The following is a 22761-nucleotide window of genomic DNA, read 5'->3' as shown; positions in this document are numbered from 1 at the left end:
TAGGTTGCAAGCCATAAGGTCTCTGTCATAGCTTCTCAACTCTGTCACTGCAGACCAACAACAGCCAGAGACAGTGTGGAAATGAACAGGTGGGGACGTGTTCCAATTGAACTTTATTTATGGACTTTGAATTTCAAGTACTCTCTATCTGTCAAAATAGAGTGTTCTGCTTTTGATTTTATTCTAACTTTGTAAGACTGTCAACCCCAGCCTCAGTTTGCCGAGGTTTAGTCATCTAAAACCAGGTTGAGGTCGTGTTTTGACCTCTGATGATATTGATGAGCCATTTTGCTAGTTCAACTGTTTAAATTGTTGATTTGTTTCTGAGGGGAGAGACTTAGTTGATAGCCCTGAAGTAGAAATTGGGAAAGTTTCCCCGTTGTTCAAGCAGTGAATCCTTAGAAAAAGGTGAGTCTGTGTTTGGTTTCTCTAGGTTATCCAAATTATTCTTGAAAGCATAATCACCAGAATGTTAGTCATTCAGGTTAAATAAACTCTCAGATAAAATTCAGAAAATTGTAATGGAATATTGGTCAGATTTCTTCTCTGAAAAATAGCTCTCAGGAAAGAAAGCTGTACCAACTCTTGATATTCACACCTTTTTGCATGTATGCTGATGTAGCTTGTTAAGAATACTTCTGAGCTTGAAATTTTAGCTTGTGCGCACCTGCTTTAAATCTTGACCATTTCTTGAACTCCTCCTCTCCGCCCCCTCCCCCTCTTTCCTTGTTCTGGACTGAGATATTCACACTCAACAGAATTAGAGCTTCTTCTATTTTGTAGATGACAGTTTCACACAGTGGCCTGATTTTCCTTGGTTGACTGCGTGTAGGATCGGGTTCGATGATAGAAATTGTCTTAAATATGAGAAATGTTATTTGATTGCATAAAGGCTTTTATAAGCTCATATTTTGGTTATACGTAAAATATGTTTATATCTATATGTGCATATGGCTTATACATACTAAACTTTAAAGTGTGATTAAGTCATAGAATGCTGTAATAGTACCTAAGTATACTGGGTGGCTGCTCATCTAACTCATTCATGTTCTAGTCCAGGTATCACTGTTTTTTTTTTTCTTAATCAGTGTCAGTGGCATTTTAGAACAGAGGCTAAACAGAGTGCAATAGGAAATATCTGCAGCTGCAAACAACTTCCAAGGGTTTCCGGTAACATTTGATAGCTGCAGAGGAAGGAAGTGAAAGGCCAGTCCCTGTACAATGGCAGGAATTCATTAAGAAAAAAAGGGGTTTTTTTTCCCCCTTTTTATCTGTTTGTTATATTTTTACTAAAATATTTTGCTAAGGCTTATCTCCTTACTAAGATATTCAGATAGTTGCAGGAGCGAATGTTCTCACCTGTTCCTCGTGTTTATTTTATATTTTGATGTGTTAGACTTAAAATCAAAAAGAAGTCAACTTTTATTTAGTGCCTTTCTAGCACATGCTGAACTTATATATTGTACTTTCCTTCTAAATCTGTTAACCCTGAGTCCTTAGGATAAGTTTTGTCAAAAAGTTCTCATTTGCTTTGCTAAATTTGATTTACTAAGATTGTATTTGTGATCCGGTATTTAAGTGCGTGAGATGAAGTCAGTTATGTCAACGTGATAGTAATCCTGTTGGTTGGGTTTCCGTTCCTCTCTCCCCTTTATAGCAGACGTTTGCAGGGCCATTCCCAGTGAATTGCATTTGGCTTTTGATTTTATATTGACCTCTTTATGGTTTGGTCGTTGTGCCGCAATCCTGGTGGTGCTCTGGGACCCACGTGGTGTCAAGGACTCAACTTTGGCCTCCCGTATGTAAAAAAGCATGTGTCCTGTGTCTCCCCCAGCACTTGTATTTTACTCATTTCCAACCCCAAACTTTAAAGTGTTAAAAGTAGAAGAGAAATGTGATTTCAGGCTTCTGCTCAGCCTCTGTCGGTGTGACTTTAGACTTTGCTTTCTCTCCAGTTTTCCGTGGGATTCTGCGGGCCTGCGTGAAGGGAGTCCTGAGCACCCGCCTTGAGGCTCTATGAATAGCACTCCATTTTTGGCTCCGAGCCTAATCCTGCCGGCACCAGGACTGCAGTGGCAAACAATAGCTGCTCAGATGGCCGCAGCTGCCAAAAGAGCTCTAGACCGACTGTAGTTAAATGCAGTCTTGGAGCATCACCTAAATAAAGACAGCCGGACTGCAGTTCCCCTGAGCTCATCATCAGCCGGTCCAAGGGGAGGGATGTTGAGTGATAACGGAAGGGAAAACTGAGCACCGCTCAGGGTCTAGAAGGCAGTCTGTAATTGGAGCATGCCGATTGGGCTGCTGATGTCCGCGCCTGTGTCTGCGTCTCTGGGTGGGTGCTCTTCCCTGTGTCAGTATGTGTGTGGGGGGGGGGGTGCGTCCCCCAGGCCCCCCTGCTGCATGTTCAGAGCCGGTGGTTGCTGCTAATATAAGATTTTTTTGAACTAGGGAGATGCAGTTGGTTTCCATCTTCCCTGTTGGAAGAGGCAAGCCTGAACAGAAAATTTCTGTCCTTGGTCTGGTATCTGTTTCCCCGCCTGCCTTTGCATGTTCCATCTCTGCCTGCCGGCAGCTAGCCTTATTTGGAGAGTGATTTCTCTTTCCTAAGTCTTTCCTAAAGCTGATAGGGTTCAGATCCTGGCTAGAACGTTCCATGGAAAAATAGTTGCCGAATGACAGATCCGTGCTGTGCGGAATTCCGCAGTCTACTCTCTCCTGCTTCTGTTTCCATGTGGTGTTTTTCCCGTCTGAAATTTCATTTAAAACATTTGAATACTTTTTCGCTATGATGTCTCTTTTTCTATGCATTTAGGTAGGGTAGGTACTATAGTTTTTTTGATTTTTTGGTTTTTTTTCATAGTTCAATGAACTTTCAAAGCAGGCTCTGCTGCATTCCGGTCCCATAGAACTTTGTCTTAAAATTTAAGAAGCCAGGGCCCAGGGAGATAGCGTGGAGGTGGAATACCTCATTGGCTTTCCCAGCAACCCTGGCTGTGCGCCTAGGGACCCCCAGGCTGCCCTGATTTCTCAGGTTCTATCATTAAATCAATTGGCCAAATGAATTGGCCTGAGACCCCTGAGAACCTGGGTAGCCAAATATATGTATATATACACACACAAAGATATGTGACTATATGAATATATATCAATCTTAGAATTCTAAGACCTTTTTATCCTTATTTTTAATTTCTAATCTCTTGTGTCTTCTATATTTGTTTTGTATCACAATCAAAATCACAACCATCCTGTTATTTGTCGATTGCCTCGAGCAGGCCTCAGTAACGTCTCCTTCGTCCTAGCCCTGAGATTTTTTTAAAAAGTGCCATATTCAAGGCTCCTTCAGAGTTAGGAGAATGAGACCCTTCACTGTTACTGGTATTTGGCATATTGGGTATACCACGGGGAGTTTGTCAGACTCTGCCATATGGGCAGGTTACAATCAGTATCCTGCCAGTTTGTCCAAAGTAGGAATGAGATGATAAGATGTCTTCTGGGAGCTGGTTTTTATAGTCTCTGAGTCTTGGCCGTTGATGGGATTACACGGCGCCAGGGGGCCAGTTGGTGGGTGTGACCCCCCCTACTGGAATTTGGAGCATCTGGGTGGAGGATGCTCAGCCCCGATCCAAGTAGGCTTGGAGATCTCAGTCCCGGGATCTGCATGCCTTCGTTCCTCTACCGGTACCTCCATGTGAGCGGAGAGTGGTCTCAGCATGGTGGTGGCTGGTTCTGGAGGTCTTCGGCTGCTGGAGCCCTGGTCGGGGTGGGGAGGGAAACTCAACCCGCCCCCCTCCAAGGGGCCCCGGCGAGGACAGCCAGGCGCGGAGGCAGGAGACTCTGTGCTGTTCTCTTCCAGGAGCTGGGTTTTATAGTCTCTGAGTCTTGTTTTGTATAGTTTTTGTTAATTTTTTTCTGATAAGCGTGCCACTCCTCTTCCCCCTCCCATTGTGTGTGTGTGTGTGTGTGTGTGTGTGTGTGTGTGTGTTGGGGGGGGCATGTTGTGGCTGAAATAGAGGATAGTTTTGGAAATGTAGAGAAACATGAGTAAATTTTTCTGACTAAAGAGAGTTATTTCATTAGATAAATTATTTTGAAAACTTCCCTTTTATTAGTCTCATTGTTCCCCAGGGCCTCTGTTGTTTGTTAGACGAGTGAATGCTTTCAAAGTACAGAGAGAAATCATATTAGCTCTTTTTCAGCATAAGAGTCTTTTCTGTCTTGGCATTTTGTTGAAATAGAACTCATTGGAAGTTTGTGTTTTACAGGCATTTAGCTCGCATTGACAATTATTGTTAAAGTAGTATTTTGGGGGCTGGAGCAATAGCACAGCGGGTAGGGCATTTTCCTTGCATGTGGCCAACCCGGGTTCAATTCTCAGCATCCCATATGGTCCCCCGAGCACTGCCAGGAGTAGTTCCTGAGTGCATGAGCCAAGAATAACCCTTGTGCATTGCCATGTGTGACCCAAAAAGAAAAAAAAATAGTATTCGGGCCATTTTTTATTCCTTAGTTCTGTGTGAGAAAAGAATACGAGAAGTAGTAAGCTCAGAGATACAATTGAGATAAAGATTGTGGCATGTTTAGTTTATCAGTTAAATTTTAAAGCTTAGTGGCTTTCAGTCAGAAGTGTTCAGAAGATTCCCCAGAAGTGTGGCCGCCCCTTCATTTTGAGGGAAAAATCATTTCATTAACTTTGTATTGTTGATGATGCATTTGATATCGTGTCCCCCAAACATCTCTGGACCTGAGATACCATGTGGTATGTAGAATGATACCCTGTAAAGGCACGAACTATTTCAAATGAAGGCTAAAGTCAAATACAGAAAAGTGCATGTGGGTTGGAGAGCCTGTTGACCCTGGCCTTGCATGCAGCCCACCCAGGCTTCCTGTCGCCATGTGGCCACCCACCACATGGTCACAGAAATTTTCAGGGGTGATTCCTTGATGCAGAGCACCTGCAGGCACAGGGCAACTCTGGTTGTACCCCCCAAACCTAAAACAAAGCACTCATACCAGTCGTTCCTTTTGGGTATTTTTTCAGCATATTTGTTCAATGCTTCTATTAAAAGGCATAGTCTTTTTCTATTACTGCTGGAACAGATTGTCTTCAACTGTCTGACTTTGACCACAGCTGATTCTCAAGGGACCAGAAGTCCCATCAGGGACCCTCTGAAGTCTCTACTTGAAAAGAATCTTCCTTCCTCTTTCCAGCCCTCAGAGCTCCTTATCCTTACCCTCTTTTTTTTTTTTTTTTTTTTTTTTTTTTTGGATCACATGGCAACATTACTGCTACAGGCTCTCTGTTCAGTTTTTCATGACTTTCTTCTCTGTGTCAAATCTGTTTTTCCTTCCTAAGGACACAATGAATTTGGGTTTCTCTGCTAATTCATAGTGACCCCACTTTAGTTACATGGTGACAGCTGTAACTATGTCCTACTCACAGGATTCAAGTTGGGCATATCTTTGCGGGGGTGAGGATGAGAATTGGGTGGACAGGGAGCCCACTGAACAAAAGATAATTCTTAAGAGAAGAAAAATAAGCTGTTATATGGAAGTTGAGATAGTCATTTAGATGTTGGAGTTCATAGACTCTGGGCTGGCTTTATTCACCTCCCAGCTACCGCCTTGGGTAAGCAGTTTAATCTGTCTGGTCCTGTATGAATCGGAATTTATTATGGTATAGATATTACCGTTAACAAACACATGAATTGAATGAGATAATAGCTTTAAAGCTCCTAATACATTATCTTGACCTTTGTATGCAAACAGGCAGAAGTCAGGAAGATTTTAATGTTTAGCTTTTGTGTTTGTAGCAAACCCTCCTAAAATTCAGTGACTTAAAACAATAGCCGACATTGAGGTTAGGGTCCTGCTGAGGAGTTCTGGTCTTCGCCTTGACTGGTTGCATGTTCCGAGGTGGCTTACAGGTAAGCTGATCAGGACACCTTATTCATATGTGCCTTTGTGGGTGGTTAGTAGGTAGGTAGAATTGAAATCTCTGAGTTGCATTTCCCTTGTCATCCAACCAACTTCAAGAGATACAAATTGCTTTGTATGAATAGCCTTTGCCTTTTCTTCCTTGTTTTCTGTATTCACACTCTAGTTTTATTGTTTTTCCATGAATGTAACCCTTGCCCTCTCTCACCTTATTTTTTCCAAATTGGGGGGGAGGGTTTCCTTGTGTCTTGGAAGCTAGATAAGGATCTTAATCTTCTGTATTCTCAGTAGACAACGGAAAGTTGGCTGAATGACTGTATAATCAAAACCTCCAATTTATGTGGAGGATCTCCCATTAGGAACTTCACCCACTGAGTGGTCTTTCCTTGTTTACTTTTGAACAGTATCTGCTTTAGAACGTCCGTTTCATCTCTTGAACTTTGCAGATGGTTTTTAATATGATTCCTATGAAATAGCAAAGAGTAAAATTTTATGCTGCAGCATTATGATTATTCAAACAAGTCCGCTTGCATACATTCTTTCTTATGTCTAAAGTGGCGGTGTAAGTTTTGAATAGCTGTTTTAGTTTTAAAATGCTTCATCAAACACAGCAAAATTCGTTTTAGTTTCACGTATATTTGTAGGGTTTCTCTCTGCTAATTGGTAGTACAGATATTGTATCTGCTACCTCAACCTGTCAATACATTTAAATAGTACCAGTCTAAAGAAAAGGATTTTTTTCCCAACCTGGGGAAATTTCTTTGTCCTTTTAATTTTACAGTGTTCCTCTTCCAACAAAGATAACACACCACTTACAAAAACTATGACTTGAACATGTATTTTGGGGGATATTTTTGCGCACTCTGTTTTCTGACATGCTTTTTTTTTTTTGACCTATTAAATACATAATGATTAACTCTTGCTGGAATTTCCCCTTACACCACTCCATGTAAGTCAAAGTTTAGATTTTATGGAGAACTGAAATACCATAATGTAGCAATCAAGCTTTGTGATGTGATGGGGCAAGACTGGAAATAAAAACAAAACCCAAAAACACCAACACAGACAGACCTCACTTCTGGGCTTTAGGAAAACTAAATTCTAATCCTGGCTTTGCTAATGACCTACTAGTAAACTTGGAACAATTTAGCTTCTCTTTGGCCCAAGCAACTGGGCTGGTAATCTTACAGGTTTCACTCCCAATTCTGAAACATCATACTGTTTCTATTAAGTCTGCACCCTTCAGGGATAAAAATTACAGATAAGCACAGATGTTTAAAATGAAAGCAATGGGTACACTTATTAGGGCATTTAATATTTACAAAAGTAATCGCATGGGTATGTATATAAAGAGGTCAGTGATACTGTGCCTGTTCTTGAAGAATTTGAAGACAGTGACAAGTAGGCAAGAGAGGAGGGATCAGCAGGGTTGAGATGTGCAGAATTAGGTGAAAATGAGTGTTACGCACATATTGAACTCAGTGAAATTGTAGGAAAGCATAGGATGGATGGGAAGCATTTGTTACATTAATAGAAATCAATATTGCGGTTTTATACATTTATTTAATATTCATTTAATAAAATGCAGTTAGTTGATGAAAGATAAAGTGTGTCTTTATAGAACCTAGTGCATCTTCCTGCTTCTTTCGAAATTGTCTGTTGTCTTCCAGGGTTCATTTTTATATGAGAAGTCCATTAAAGCCCTGATTTTTCACATTGGCTAAGGGGTTTGCATCCCTGCCTGCCCTCTCCAGCGTGCACAGGTTCCTGTTGGCCTTTTTTTGTTGATGGCAGTCAGGAAGAGAAAGCCCTGTGACATTCTGGTAGGATTCCTTTTGACTAGGAGTGTTGTTAGTCTTTAAAAAAAAAAAAAAGTCTTTCTGTCCCTGTGAAATCGCTTTCATGTCCCTGAAATGGCTTGCATGTAATTTAAATTTCAGTGGCCCACTGGAGTTGCTGGCAATTATGGGGACTAGCTCAGGTCTAGATCTTTGTCTTTTGATGTGTGCAGTTACTCATTAATAGTCTGTATTAACATGCTAACTAGTCTCCTTTTCAGAAAATACCTTTCCTAGTCTACTTCCTTCCTCCCCGACTCTCACTCTGTCCTTTTTTTCCCAAGCCTCTCTGAATTACTTGGATGGACTTTTTTATACTTAAAATTCTCTGCTTTTGGTTTCTAGGACACATTGTTTTCATTTCGCCTTTGCTTTTACATTTCTTCATGGTTTTACTAAACACTGTGTTCCCTGCTTTAATAAGGTTGGCCTAAGTTTTCTCGTCTGCCCCTCCTTTGCTCCCTCCCTCCCACTCCTCTTCCCTTTTCTTTTTATTTCTTTTTTCTCATTGTCAGTAATAAATGTATTATCACCAAAAGGGTTTTAATGAGTATTGCATTAAATCTGCATATGTGTAGGATAATTTCTTCCCTTATCCAGCTACCCACCGCAACACCCACCCATTCTGTTATTCTTCATACCCTTTTCTGTCTTTGTGGAATAACCAAAATTTGTCTGGCTCCACGTTTCCAGACTTGAGATCTGTGCCTTGATTTTGTCTATTTCATTGGTTTGGTTTATTTCGGGGGGGGGGGGGGGCACATGCAGTTGTGCCCAGGGCTTCCTTCTGACTCAACGCTCAGGGATCACTCTTACTGAGGCTTTGGACCACGTGGGATTTCAGGGATCGAATTTGGTTTGACTCTGTGCAAGGCCCTATGCACGGTCCTGTATCTCTCAAGGCTGTAGAGCTGTGCTTGTAATTAAGTGCTTTTAAATCGGGATGCCACCATTGCCTAGACCAAGAGTCACACCATGCTTCTCCGTACATGTTTACTGTTTTTCTGTCATATGTAAGCTGATGTTAATATGCTCTCATACTTACGTGTTTTGGGGGATAACAGATATAATCATGTAACCACAAAGGTCAAGTTTATCCTCATGGGCTTTGCAATATACCGAGAAGACTCAAATGAGTGACTAGACCATGGAGACCACATGATCAAACTTGATCTAAGAACTTAGAGAACTTCGCAGTGGAACCCCTGTACCAGGCCTCCCCCGAAGGTTAAACTGAAGGATGGAGAGCTGTTAGCTAGGCTAGCATGGGTAAGAAAGAAGTAGTATAATAGTCAGCATTTGAACGGACTTAGTTTCCGATTTGAGTTCATAAAATTTTAATTTAAGAGCATGACCTTCGTATAACTTCAAACCTAGGATATACGTTTGCTCTAGGTTGTGCATCAGGAAACTTGATCCCAAGATTTTGGGTTTGACCAGGCACAACAGTAATTTAGAGTATCAGTAGCATATAAACAACTGCAGTTCTTCTGCAAAGAAAGTTATTGGTACACACAGATTTTTCAAATTTTACTTTTTGAGAAATAACTTTTGGTGCCATATTTGAGCAATAGCACAGCGGTAGGGCGTTTGCCTTGCACACAGCCAACATGGCCAACCCGAGTTCCATTCCTCTGCCCCTCTCGGAGAGCCCCGCAAGCTACCGAGAGGATCTCGCCCGCACAGCAGAGCCTGGCAAGCTCCCCGTGACGTATTCAATATGCCAAACACAGTAACATCAAGTCTCACGATGGAGACGTTACTGGGCCCGCTCGAGCAAATCGATGAACAACGGGAGGACTGTGACTGTGACTGTGACTGTGACTGAAGCAGTAGTGTAGATTGATGTGGGTATGTTCTTTTGGCAATCCAAGGTGGTGAGTGTACTGTAGCAGATCTTGCTGATGTATATTTATGCAGTGAATAGTTGTGTGCCGCAGACGCAGGATACTGTTTTGCTGTGAACATGCAAGCTGTCGCCCCTGGTGATACTATCAGTGATAGCTTTTTGTTGGTCACATTAGGACAGTTAAATGAGATCAATTACAGTAATTTCCTGTCTTTCTTGAACTCGTTTAAAAACCACCTTCAAAGGAGGTGGTAAACTTTTTATAGGAGACGCAAAAGATTGACTTTGAAAGATTTTTGACGAATGAAAATCAAGTTTATGCCACATCAAGCAACATTTTCACACCATTAAACATCCTGAAGCATTTCTTTGAACCTCTCAATCTGAAAGTGTGGTTTGGGAAAAACCCCGGGATCTAGTTACAACTTTGTCATTCTCATTAGAAAAGAGAGCATTGCTTCACTGAATATGGAGAAGAGAATGTTGATTTATATTCTTGGAACATTAAAGGCGTGGAGGATTTCAGAGTAAATAAAAATATAAAACTTTAATTTACAAATGTGGAGGACCATTTTCAATAGCTGTTAATTCGTGTTTTGATGAAATTAGGTTAATAGGACAAAATCACTGGCAGTGATGAGGCCTGTTCTTAAAAGTGAATTCTTTGATGTGTTTCCTGGTAGGAAAACTTCCAAAGATTGGGCAGTAGGGGGTAGTTTTCTTGCTAAGAAGGAAAAACAACCCTTTACTTGAGGGGCCTGGGTAGGGCACTTGCACAAGGCTGGTAATGGTTCTGTCCCCAGCACCCTATGTGGTCCTCCAAACACCACCAGGAGTGATTCCTGAGCACAGAGCGAGGAGTAAGCTGTAAGTACAGCCAGGTGTATCTCTCTGCCTTTATTGACATCAGGGCCATCATCACCTACCTGTGCCGCCTCAGCCTACTTGAGAATTGTTAAGTAGGGAAATTTCATTTGTACTCAAAAGAATATGTTTGATCTGTTTCATGGTCTTCGAGATTTCAGCATATTGTTTGTTTATTTTGTTTTCTGTGTGTTTGGGGGCCACACCTAGGAGTATTTGGGGATGGTTCCTGCAATAATTGGGGGATGATCAGTTCATCATCAGGGATCAAATCCAGACCTCCCACATGCCAGGCTCATTCTCCAGCTCTTTGACCCATCTCCCCAGGCCTCTGGTGTATTTTGGCATTTTAAGTTCGTAGGTATTAAAATTCTAGAGAAGGAAACTAGCTATATCCTAGCTTGATAGAAAAATCAAGGAACTAAAGAACATGGGGTTTCCTTGAGAATTACTTTCTTTCAATGAAATTACTTGAACACGACTTGGAAATTTACTTTACTTTTGTAATGTCAGTTCTTAATTTTTGAATGCAGATGATTCAAAGATAATCATAGCAATAGTAAGTCTTCTACCAGTTCTTTAAAAAATGTAGCTGTATAGGTTATTTCTATCAATTCGTATTCTTCTAGTAGTTAAAAGAGGTCTGGATGAGGTTGAGAATCCTGGATAACTTTGTTTCACCAAAACAAAAAAATCATTTTCTGGTTAATTGTATATACATTTTGAAAACTTCTGAACGAATAGAAAGGTAATAAATTCGAGTTTCTTACACTCTTAATATACTCTTGTCATTTATCCATTAGGTTTAAACATCATTAGAATGATAAAGTGTCAAGTATATTACTGTAAATAAAATAATTATCTTACCTGTTTGAATCATTTTTCCTTGCACATAAATTAAAGTTTTGCTCAGATTTTTACAAATACAGCATAGTGTCAGTTACATTGTCTTGTCATTGACTTTATTTTGTGAGGATTAATGGACTGTTATCCTTCTGTAGGTCTCATCACAACTACAGCAAGAAAACTCGATCGGGAGCAACAGGATGAGCACATCTTAGAGGTAAGCATTTCTTTTTTTGGCGGGGAGTGGGAATCTCCTGATTGTCAGGAGTTTGGTTGCTGCTTGTGGATGCAGGCTCCTGGGTAGGCCTATGTCCATGCCTTGGCTGTCTTGGAGAGGGCCCGTTTCAGAGCCGGTGCTGACATTCCTTTGATGGTCCATGTCATTGCCTACTGGTTATTGGAAGCAAATGTAAACCCAGTGTGGTTTGGTGGCATGAAAACATGAGTCCGCCTTGGTCATATTTCTTTCATTTTCCTCTCTAGTCTCCAAGAGGCTTATGAGAGCTACTCAAAAGAAAATGTTTCGCAAGGTTAAAATGAAAACAGTAGTTTCTGTTTTGTTTCATTTTGAGAGTTGGAGCAGGTCAGGCATGTGCTTTGGGGAAAGCATCTCCTTTTAAGTTCTCCTGACAAGTACCACCAGGACACATTCACACGTAGAAGACAAGAGGAGTTACACCTACCTTGCTCCGAAAAAGAAAATAGTTTAGTTCTCACAGAAAACTTCAACCTACTTTAATGTTTCTGTCTTTCCGTAATAAATTAACAAGGAGGTGCGATGTGGGTGAGAGGAGAAGAAAGCTGTTATTAAGGTCATTACTTTTAATGTATAGCCTGAATTAATTAACATGAGTGTTTGATTTGTGGGTGAATTCGTTTTATTTGCATAAGGATGTATCGCTGATGTAGTCTTCAAGAATCACTGTTCGTCTGGTTCTGAACGGAATCCACAGAAAGCTTATACTGAGGGTCTTAGGGAGTTGAGCCTCCCTTTCTGGGGAGAGGTGTGGGGTCCTCTAGGACCATATCCAGCAGTGCTTGGGAGGGGCGGAGCGTATGACTCAAGCTCAGATTTGGGGCCTTCAGATGTCAGGCGTGTGCCCCCCATCTCTGTGAGCTGCCTTTCCAGCCCTATTCCACATTTCTTTCACTGAAAATATTGCAAAAAAAAAAATGGTTCTTAAATTTAGATGTTTATGTTCACTCTACGAAGCATCAAAACTGTCTCTACAAGAAGCAAGCCGAACAAAATGATCACCAGTATTAAAAATTGCTCCACTTAACATCGTTTCGAATTGAAGCAGTGTTAATATGCTCATTTTGTAAAACATTGTCTCTTATTAATAAGTTTGTTTTAATAAATCATAAATTTATTCAGTCATTTATGTTTTAATCTTTCGTTAGTTATCCACTTATTTAATGACTGGTAAGTAACATTTATCAAATAACTGAAACACTTTTTGATGAAGCTTTAATACAGCAGTTTTATGTTGGATGTAGAAATTTTATTTTACTTTTTGGAAATGCAAAGATTTATTGGTAAGGAGAAGGAAATGAAAGGAAGCTCCCCAACTGAGGAGGAACTTATTTTTTAAATTATTGCTATTGGCAGGGGTGGGGATACATCCCAAGGAATTCTCGGGAGTGGGGGATGGAGGGCTACTCATGATGATACTTAGCCGGTCCAGCAGGATATTTCACTGCCAGTGTCCAGATGTGCTTGGGTCATCACGGCCACACCCTGCAGTGCAGGGGACCTCGAGGGCCATCCTACGGGATACAGTGCTGGGGATTGAGTTCAGGTTTTTACACATGCAAGGCATGTGCCCCGACTCTTGCTGTCTCCCTGACCCCAGGAAAATTTTTTTAAGTATCTCTAGATACATATTGTGTTTAAGAGAACACTTTTATTGTAAATTCTTTGTGTATCTCTTTCTTGCTTTAAAAACACTTTGCAGTTGCTTAACACTTTGGTGATGTTTGTGGCCTAGGTACATCAGTGCCATATGGATAGGCAGCAAGCGCTCTCAGCTGTCCTTCATGAGCCCTTGGTCAGTCCCCGAGCCCTCCCCGAAGGTCATCTTACCCTTCCTTGCAGAGCTGCTGTCAGAATGAGAGGAGATGGCATGTGTCTGTGAAACTGTATAACATTTTGCAAATACTGACTATCACTGGGATGTTTGATACTCACTTTTCATACAGTGTGTTTTAAAAAGCCTTTGTTGCTTATTTCCTTCAAAAAACAAAACAGGTCACTGTGACAGACAATGGTATCCCCCCCAAATCGACCATCGCAAGAGTGATTGTGAAAATCCTTGATGAAAATGATAACAAACCTCAGTTCTTGCAAAAGTTCTACAAAATCCGACTCCCAGAGCGAGAAAAACCAGAAAGAGAAAGAAATGCCAAACGAGAGCCAATCTATCGTGTTATCGCTGCAGACAAAGATGAAGGTCCCAATGCAGAGATCTCCTACAGCATTGAAGAAGGAAATGAACACGGCAAGTTTTTTATTGAGCCCAAAACTGGAGTGGTTTCATCCAAGAAGTCTTCTGCAGCTGGAGAATATGATATTCTTTCTGTGAGTTAAGATCTAGTCTTGGGATTTCTTTCATGCTAACATTACTTAACTCCAGGCTCTTACTTAAGGCTTAACCTATACTCAGCAGGTGGCTTCAGTTTTTAACCTGGCAGCGAGATGTATGGGTTAGTTTCTCTTTTTTTGTTTGCTTACTGCTTTTTCTCTTCAGTTGGTCATGAAGAGATTCTCCTCTTTCATATCTGTCATATACAAACATAGATGCTAACTGTTTGACATTCTTTCTGTATAAGACTGAATCAATCGATGTTTCTGTTGGACTTCTAATTTGCTCTTTTTATTCTGTCTCTGTATTTTACAGATTAAGGCAGTTGACAATGGTCGCCCCCAAAAGTCATCAACCACTCGACTCCATATTGAATGGATCGCCAAACCTAAACCATCCCTCGAGCCAATTGCTTTTGAAGAATCGTTTTTCAGCTTTACTGTAATGGAAAGTGATCCGGTTGCTCATATGATTGGAGTCATATCTGTTGAGCGTCCTGGCATACCTCTCTGGTTTGACATCATTGGTGAGCATTCTTCATAGTTTTCAGCATCCTTGGAAAGTAACTCAGTAGAACCTGTCTGTGGTTTTCTAATTTTTGCTTACGTTATAGAATTTAAAACTGGGCATAAGATCTATGAGGGCAAATTATGTTTGAAGTTGCAGAATTTTTATTGAAAAAAATTTCAAAGTCTTAAACTTGCATTAAGCTTTTTAAAATGGCTGAACATATAATAAATAAAATATAGTCTTTATCTTTAACATTAGTAATAATATAATGTTAGTAAAAATAATATGAAAATTTGGTTTTAAAAAGTATGTCAAGGAGTTGAAATTCTAAGTATTTTGAATCATCAGCAATGCTTATTTTTTTTAAATCGGTGCAATTTTAAAGGAATCAGCTAACAGACTTCAATTACAAAACTGAAAAATGATATTCTAACTTTTAAAGATTCACTTAGTACCTAGTTGTCAGTAGGAAGCAAGATTCACTATAACCAGTCACCCTTTGATTAAAAATTACATGCCTGAGTCGATTTTTTTGATATCATATAATTTAGCTTTGGCATAGAAAGTCATATTCTAGTCCAACATACATTTAAAACATTTTGTTACTCTTTGGCATCTTAGTTACACACCCCCCCATATTAATTTACAGTATTTTAATTTTAGAGATATTTGCGATCAAAAGTATGTTTTGCAATTCACTGGTTGCACTTTCATATCCCATTTCCCTCATTCATCCCTTCACTACATTACTACCCTCAGATGTTAATTCAACAAACTGAAGCTGATGGGACTTAATTTACAAGGACCTTGGATGCAGGTGGTGCAGATTTTGCCCCTTGAACACGAGTTGCTGAGGAATTTTTCCATTGTCCGAAACTATTGGATGTCACCAGCACCTATGAAACCATTGCAGTTTAATTTTACAGGGGAAAAATTTGATTTTCTGCTCTTCTATCTTATAGTAAAATCTGTTTGCATTCTGCTAACTCCTGTCACAGTTCCAGATGAGCAGGCTGCTGTTCTGCAGTGTCTGACTTCACCATTTAGCACTAACTGCATTTGGAACCGGTTTGATTGATTGCTCTTCTTTCTTCGCTTGCCTTCCATGCTTGCTTGCTTCCTTTGGGCTCTGCCAGGAGACACGCTTGCTAGAGAAGTGTTTCACATCTTTCAGATGACTTGTGACCTGAACTGTACAGCAGAAGGTATCTGCTGAGATCACATAATTTGCCTCAGATTATGAGATCGGAAGTAAACGCATCAACTATTAAACCTTTGTTTCCAGTGATTCTCTTTCATTGCCTTTTCTTTCCATGGTGTCTTCATGGCCATTGAGTTGTAAGCATACTGATTTGTAATACGTCCCTCGATCCTTTTTTCAGATTTAATTGAAATTCTTGTTTTGTGTATATTTTGTTTTACTTGAGTGTCAGAATGTCATCATGATGTTTATACTTTCTTTTTGATTCCATTTCATTGATATAAGTATTTCAAGTTCAATGCATTTTACATTTTATTTAGAGCATACTGGGGTGGGGATACATTTGAATAATGTTAATACTAAGTTCAGGGACTTTTGGTTCATTGAGCTTTTTTGGGTTTTGACCGTGGGAAAAATCTTCGAATAATGTGTAAGAGTCAGAATTGACATTAACAACCACAATTTTTCTAATAGTTGGCACTCATTTTAAAACAGTTATTTTATTTGGGAAGTTTTCCCAGAGTGTCTCAAAAATTTTTGAGTTCTTCGCCTTAAATGGCAAGCTGGGCTATTTAATGATATTTTATATAGCTCAGATATAAAGAGCTACTCAGAATTTCTAAAAAAAGTAAACTGAAAATGATTCATTGGTATTGTACTAGCAATATTTTTCAGTCTTCAGTCTTTTTCCTTGCATACTCTCAATTAATAGCTTTTCTGTCAGTTAGGGCTGAATTCTGCCTTAATAAACATGATCTTATTTGTTCCTTCTTGTCTCTCAAAATGAAAGCTCCTGTGAATCATGTTACTTCAGCATATTAGAAGAGGGGAGTATGTGTTTGTGTGTGTAATTATCATTAAGAAGTAGTTGCAAAATAAGATTTTTATCCTGTGACCTATTTTTACTTTCCTATTTGTCCTAATTTCAACTAGGTGGCAACTATGACAGCCACTTTGATGTAGATAAGGGCACAGGGACCATGATTGTTGCCAAGCCTCTTGATGCAGAACAGAAATCAAGCTATAACCTCACAGTTGAAGCTACAGATGGAACCACCTCTATATTTACTCAGGTCAGTTTGGGCATTTGTTAGAGGAAGAATAAAGTTCCTTTTTTTTTGTTTGTTTTAAGGGTCTGTGTGTAACTATGAATATGATTTTGCAGAACCTTCTTCAGTGCATTCCTCCACCAATGTAAAGCCTTCAGTAAAAAGGCCTTACCTCCTCTTTGAAACTGTCAGAATGGGATGGGGTGATAGTATGGTAGGTAGAGCATTTGCCGTGCATTCAGCTTCCCCAGGCTCGGTCCCCCAAACACCACTAGGATTAACCCTGAGTGCAAAGCCAGGAGTAAGACCTAAGTGTTGTTAGGTGTGGTCACCTCCACCTCCACCGATCACCTCCACCCCTCCAAAAAAAAAAAGAAAAAGAAGAAGCTGTCAGCATCTCTGAACTCTATAACCTTCCTTGATAATCTGTGAAACCACATTAGGTGCTGCCTGGTGTCATCACTGGGAAAGTACAAGGAAATACTTCACGTACACCCATTTTATGCCCTCAGTCACTGCATCCAACTACTCAGCTGGATGTCTTTTCACATATAAAAGCTATCAGAAATTTAGAGTCGCAAGGATTAGGAAAAGAAATATAAAGGCTATAATACCTGGTAACATATTTGCCTCAGTAACTTGGTAGATACAGATCATATCCGATACAGGAAATTAGCTATAAATTCTAATGAAGTAGAACCTCTGTTTGCCAGAGTAACTTAGAAATATCTCTTCTGTGGAGATCTAAATGAAATTAAGTCTGTGTTTCGGAAGGAAATGTCTGAAATTTATAAAATATTTTTCCTCCAAATTTAGTTCCAAAAATTTAAAGATGTTTATTATTTTTCTCACATTTGTAATATACAAATAAGAAATTCTAATGATTGTTTGTGGTGCTGGGAGTCAAAACGAGGGCTTCAGTACATGTGAGGTTTATAACACTGAGTATGTTCCTAACTCTAGGATAACGTTACAATTTTGTTGATTTTTATAGAGTTTTTAATAGAGTGTCCGCCCACTGTTCATCGATTTGCTCGAGCGGGCACCAGTAACGTCTCCATTGTGAGACTTGTTACTGTTTTTTTTTTTAATAGAGTCTGTATATTTTTGTTGCTCATTTGTATTTTTCTAAAAAAAAAAAAAGATTTTTTTAATGTGCATCAGATTTTCCTCCTCACCCTTTAAATGTTAAGACATCATAACTAGGACTGTGATTACGAGAGTAATTTTGTCATCACAGGTATTTATCAAGGTCATAGACACGAATGACCACCGCCCTCAATTTTCTACATCAAAATATGAAGTTGTTATTCCTGAAGATACTGTTCCAGAAACAGAAATATTGCAAATTAGTGCTTCGGATAAGGATGAGAAAAACAAACTCATCTACACTCTTCAGAGTAGTATAGATCCATTGAGTCTCAAGAAATTTCGCCTTGATCCTGCCACAGGCTCTCTCTACACGTCTGAAAAACTTGACCATGAAGCCATTCACCAGCATGTCCTCACAGTCATGGTATGGCTTTCTGCTCATCATTTTACGATTTGGTTCCATCCACCATTTTATATGAGTGATTTTTTTTTTTGAATTACAAGGAACATTCCAGCAGAAATGATTATGTGTTGGTTCTTTTAGGTGCGAGATCAGGATGTTCCTGTGAAACGAAACTTTGCAAGGATCGTTATTGATGTCAGTGACACCAATGACCATGCCCCGTGGTTCACAAGTTCCTCCTATGAGGGGCGGGTTTACGAGTCAGCAGCTGTTGGCTCTGTTGTACTGCAAGTTACAGCTTTGGACAAGGACAAAGGGAAAAATGCTGAAGTTCTTTACTCTATCGAATCAGGTATTTTTGGTGTATAATTGTACTTGATTCTAAAATTGGTTCCAGAAGTTTAAACATTTTGTTGTCTTGCTTTAAAGTTGCTTAAATTGATCTTACATGTTAGGAGAAAAAAAAATTAATTAACATGTCACTCATTAGAACCTGGGAGAGGCCTAAGTAAAGACAAATTCTTTTTGAATAAAATTCTTGGATATTTAGAATACTTGTAATATGGAGTTCTGGAGACGTTCTGCTGAAAACCTTATTTGACCGATTGGATATTTCAGAAAATAGTTTTAGCCACGCAATTGTTTTCCTCCATAATGGCTGTTAATTATGAAACACTTTTAGGAAGTGCTGGTTTATAGCAATTTAACATTTTACGTTAAGTCAGAATCTTTTCTCTTGGGCAGAGCAGGGATTTCCATGATGGGGCGCTGACTCATGTAGCTATAATTGGAGTTTGTTGAGAGTGTCGTGGGCTCCCCCCATCAGTTTCTCTGCACCTTTCTCCTGATGTTCCTTGAACAGTAGTGTTTCATTTAGGGAACTAGGTTGTGCAATAAGCCCTGAAGAACAGACTAAGGAAATTGCTGGAGCAGTGCAAGAGATAAAAAGGTCTGGGGCGACCAGCCAGAGCTGTGGGCCTGAACATTCTCTAGGAATGGTAGGGCAAGAGATTCCAAGTTTTGTTGCCGATTTCCAAGAATTGCCATGGCACAGTGAAGTATTTCTGTTCTGTGTTTTGTTTCATACAGTCTTTCACTCGTTCATTTATTTAGTCCCTGGGCTCGGTAAATTGTGTCTGTCAGGTGCTGTGATGATAGCACTCCTGCCTGACCAGTGTAAGGTAGAGGTTGCTGTTCATTCACAAATGCGTGTTGCTGTAGAAGAGTTAAGCCCCTGATTGATACAGGGGCATAATTTTTAGAGCAGATGCTTTAGACATTGGGAAAGCACCTTGCTTTGGGACTTTCCACACTCTTCCAAGCGCCATGCATAAGTGATAAATGTATTAAGAAAGCAGCTTCCATCTTTCCAATTTTTTTTGGTGCCATTATTAGTAAAAAAAGATATGTTATCTCTCTTATTTTTCTAACTGTATAATGACTTAAGAATATTGAGATCATTCATTGATTTTTTTTTGTAAATTATTAAGTGAGTCTGTGCCTCTTCATATTTACAAATTTTCTTTGCCAGACATTGGACTAGGAAGAGGTTTAAGTTATAGATTACGGAATCAAAGCTGAGTAAGTGGAAAGTAATTTAAAGATACATGTTAAAATTTGCTTTGTGTGGTGAAACTCCTTATTCCTTAACATATTGGAAATACGGTTTTCTTAAAAATTACCAATTAAATCTACCACTCACAAATAAGATCTCATATACTTCCTTTGATTACAATGTTAAATTGTACTGGAGTATAAGTTAGTGCCTAGAATAAAGATGAACTTTTCCACTGGTTTAGAAATTTAGCTGTTAAAAAAAGTGCATTCCACTTGTGCATGCCTGAACACTTCAGTAAAATAATTTTCCCACTGATGAATTGACTGGGTTTGTGTAGGAGAAAATGTTAAACTTTCCCTTAGCTTTCACATAATTTTCAACAACTGGGTGGTTAAAATATGATTGTTAGTGCCTAACAAAAGGCATGTGCATTCTTCAAATGTTTGTAATGACTGATGAGATTAGTAATTTGGTATTTCAAGAATGGAACTGTTTCTCCACTCAAAGAAAAGATAATAGTGATGCCTATTACAGTACAGAATTTGAATTTTTAAGAAGATTTGCCAGTAAAAAAAAAAAAATTCAGGGAAGGACAGCCATTGAAATGCAGTTGAATTTTTATGTTTAAATCTGTGGAATAGTCGGAACCATAAAATGGTCTTATAGTCTTGTAACTGTTTATTTATAATCACCTGCTTTTAATTTATAGTGAATGAATTTAATAGACTTCAAAGGAGTAGTTATAAATTCAGGCCCAAACACTGCATACTAAGTAATTTATTGAATGAAAGGTTTGTTCTGATTAGAAGTCTTTAGGGATGAAAGAATTACCATTAAAATATTTTCAGTAACAATTGAGCTAAGTGCTGAGACACACATCAGACCTATGCTCTGAACTGTGTGGTTTATTAATAACTCAGTGTTTTGGTAAATTGTTGTAACTTTAAAATGGGTATGCCATCTGGAAATGGATTTTCGTAAATGTAGTTATTGATTAGAATTGCAAACCAGGGTTGAGTATAATTAATTATAGCTGAAATTGTGTAGGTGATCACATTATCTGGCGGTCTTTGTATTATTGAATATCCGTAGCATGTCCGTGCTTGGAAGAAGCAGATTCCTCTGTGTGTGTGTGTGACTGAGATCCAGTCACAGCTAATGAGCATAATTTTGTCTTTGTTTATTCACATTTGGAGAACAATTTATGGCTATTTGGAAATCTCAGATATCTTTATCTTTTGAAAACAACTTAGCCTCTACCCCAGGATGGACCACTTCCATTGCTGTATAATTCTTTTAGAAACACTAATGTTTCAGCTTGTAGTAAATGTGCCTGTCACTGTTAGATCAACTATAGGCATGTGCAAACCCCTCAGCAGCTCTCCTGTTTTTCCACAAAATAGATGATATTCTTTCCCATCGACAAATGTGTTTTCTAATATGTGGTCCATGTATTAACTGTCTACTAACAAGGTTTCTGTGCAAACTTAACTGTTATCAGTGACAAACTCAGAGCTGTCTGTTTCAAATTTAAATCTCTATATATCTCTGTATATAAGAGGGAACGGTTCTGAATTTCCCATGCTTCTGAAAACAATTTTATTAACAATCCAATATCAGTGCATGTTACTTCTGCTAATACTTTTAAGTGGTTTGTCAGTCAAACAAGGATTATTAGCATTGATAAGAGTAAAGTACAGAAAAACAAAATCAAACAGAAGTATACATGTAGTATCTTTATGCATTGATTTTTTTTTTCCAAAATGTTGGCCAGCTTGTTTGGCGTTTAACATACTGCCTTTCTGTCAGGACCTCAAAGTCATTTTTACTATCTCCTCTGTGTCAGGTATTTTTCTAGGCATAGGTTAACAAAGGATAAATAAAACAGACCAGGCTTAGACCAGTTTCTGTTCTAAAAGGAGAATGAATAAAAAGCAACACTGCAGTTATGTGCTTTAAAGGAAAAATAGGTTAAGGGTGCAGAGACTGCCTTGATGTGTAGAGATGACAAGGACAGTGTCACCTTCACATTCTAAGTAGGAGCATCTGGGTGAAACCCTTCTGGCTGAGTGCAGAAACAGTAAGACTGGCTAAGGCGGGGCTGCTCCCAGAGAGGACTCTGAGTTCTGTGTCCTCAGATGAGCATGACTCGCCTGGTGAAGAGTAAGGAGGGAGGCTCTGTGGAGGGAAGGCAGGGAGCAAGCCTTGCCTGAAACAGCGTGTTCCCCCACAGCCAGCCTGCTCAGAGCAGCTGCCTTCTGCCTTCCTTCCTCTGAGGCTTTGTCTCTTTGAATCTCTACTCGCAAACTAAGACCTTGCAGATTAGACGGAAGTGCCTATGGGTTGGGGGTGATGGTGAACGAGTCTGATGAGTCCACTTTCATCAGCAGGCACCTAAGAAAGGCCGCAGGGTGGGGATGGAGACAGCTAGAGGTTTCCAGTCTGTGTCAATCCGGCCACCTAGCCACTTGTTGGAAGGTTGTATGTGAAGCTCAGGTAGGATGAGGAAGGACCTCAGCATGCTCTTATCAAATGCTGACTTTTATAAAGCTCTGCAAGAGAATCTGGGATCTTCAAGGTCTCCTAAATACAGACAGGGTGGAAATTAGTTTCTGCAGGGTCTGGCGGTGGCAGCAGAGACCCTCCTATTTGTGCTCTAGGTTTCAGCTCTGCTTTGAGGCCTGGAAAAACCCTGCTTCACTGTCCTGTTTTGGAGCAGGGCAGTGCCTTGGGACTTGGACACGGAGCCAGGCAGATTTAATGAAAACCAGACGAGCTCTGGCCTCAGGAAAAAAATTATCGTGAGTTTGGTTTTTCTGAAAATGTCTAAAGGAAGGAAATAAAGAATGTTGAGGAAATACATACTAGTGACAATGTGGAGAAAGAAGTGCTTGGTTAATCCCCTGGTTTGCAAATCACACTCAGTCATTTGGGTTTGTGAAAGAACATGCTTGATTGCAAGCCTAGAGGAAAATTGAATTTGAGAAAGTAGTTAAGTGACTAGTCAACTTCGTTTCGGGTAAGTGTAA

General features: G+C 39.6%; 1 protein-coding gene across 1 annotated transcript in view; it reads left to right on the top strand.

Moving 5' to 3' along the window:
• The window catches only part of FAT1 (FAT atypical cadherin 1), a 131524-nt gene that overhangs the window by 68910 nt on the left and 39853 nt on the right, over nt 1-22761 (top strand). Inside the window, exons 5-11 of the mRNA XM_056114414.1 lie at nt 11490-11551; nt 13586-13915; nt 14235-14445; nt 15566-15634; nt 16564-16703; nt 17920-18195; nt 18316-18526. Coding sequence (XP_055970389.1) covers nt 11490-11551; nt 13586-13915; nt 14235-14445; nt 15566-15634; nt 16564-16703; nt 17920-18195; nt 18316-18526 — 1299 coding nt within the window. The remainder of the gene's footprint in view (nt 1-11489; nt 11552-13585; nt 13916-14234; nt 14446-15565; nt 15635-16563; nt 16704-17919; nt 18196-18315; nt 18527-22761) is intronic.

This window comes from Sorex fumeus, unplaced genomic scaffold, assembly GCF_029834395.1.
Source record: "Sorex fumeus unplaced genomic scaffold, SorFum_2.1 ptg000024l, whole genome shotgun sequence".
NCBI lineage: Eukaryota > Metazoa > Chordata > Mammalia > Eulipotyphla > Soricidae > Sorex > Sorex fumeus.
This window is presented reverse-complemented; position numbering and strand designations above follow the sequence as displayed.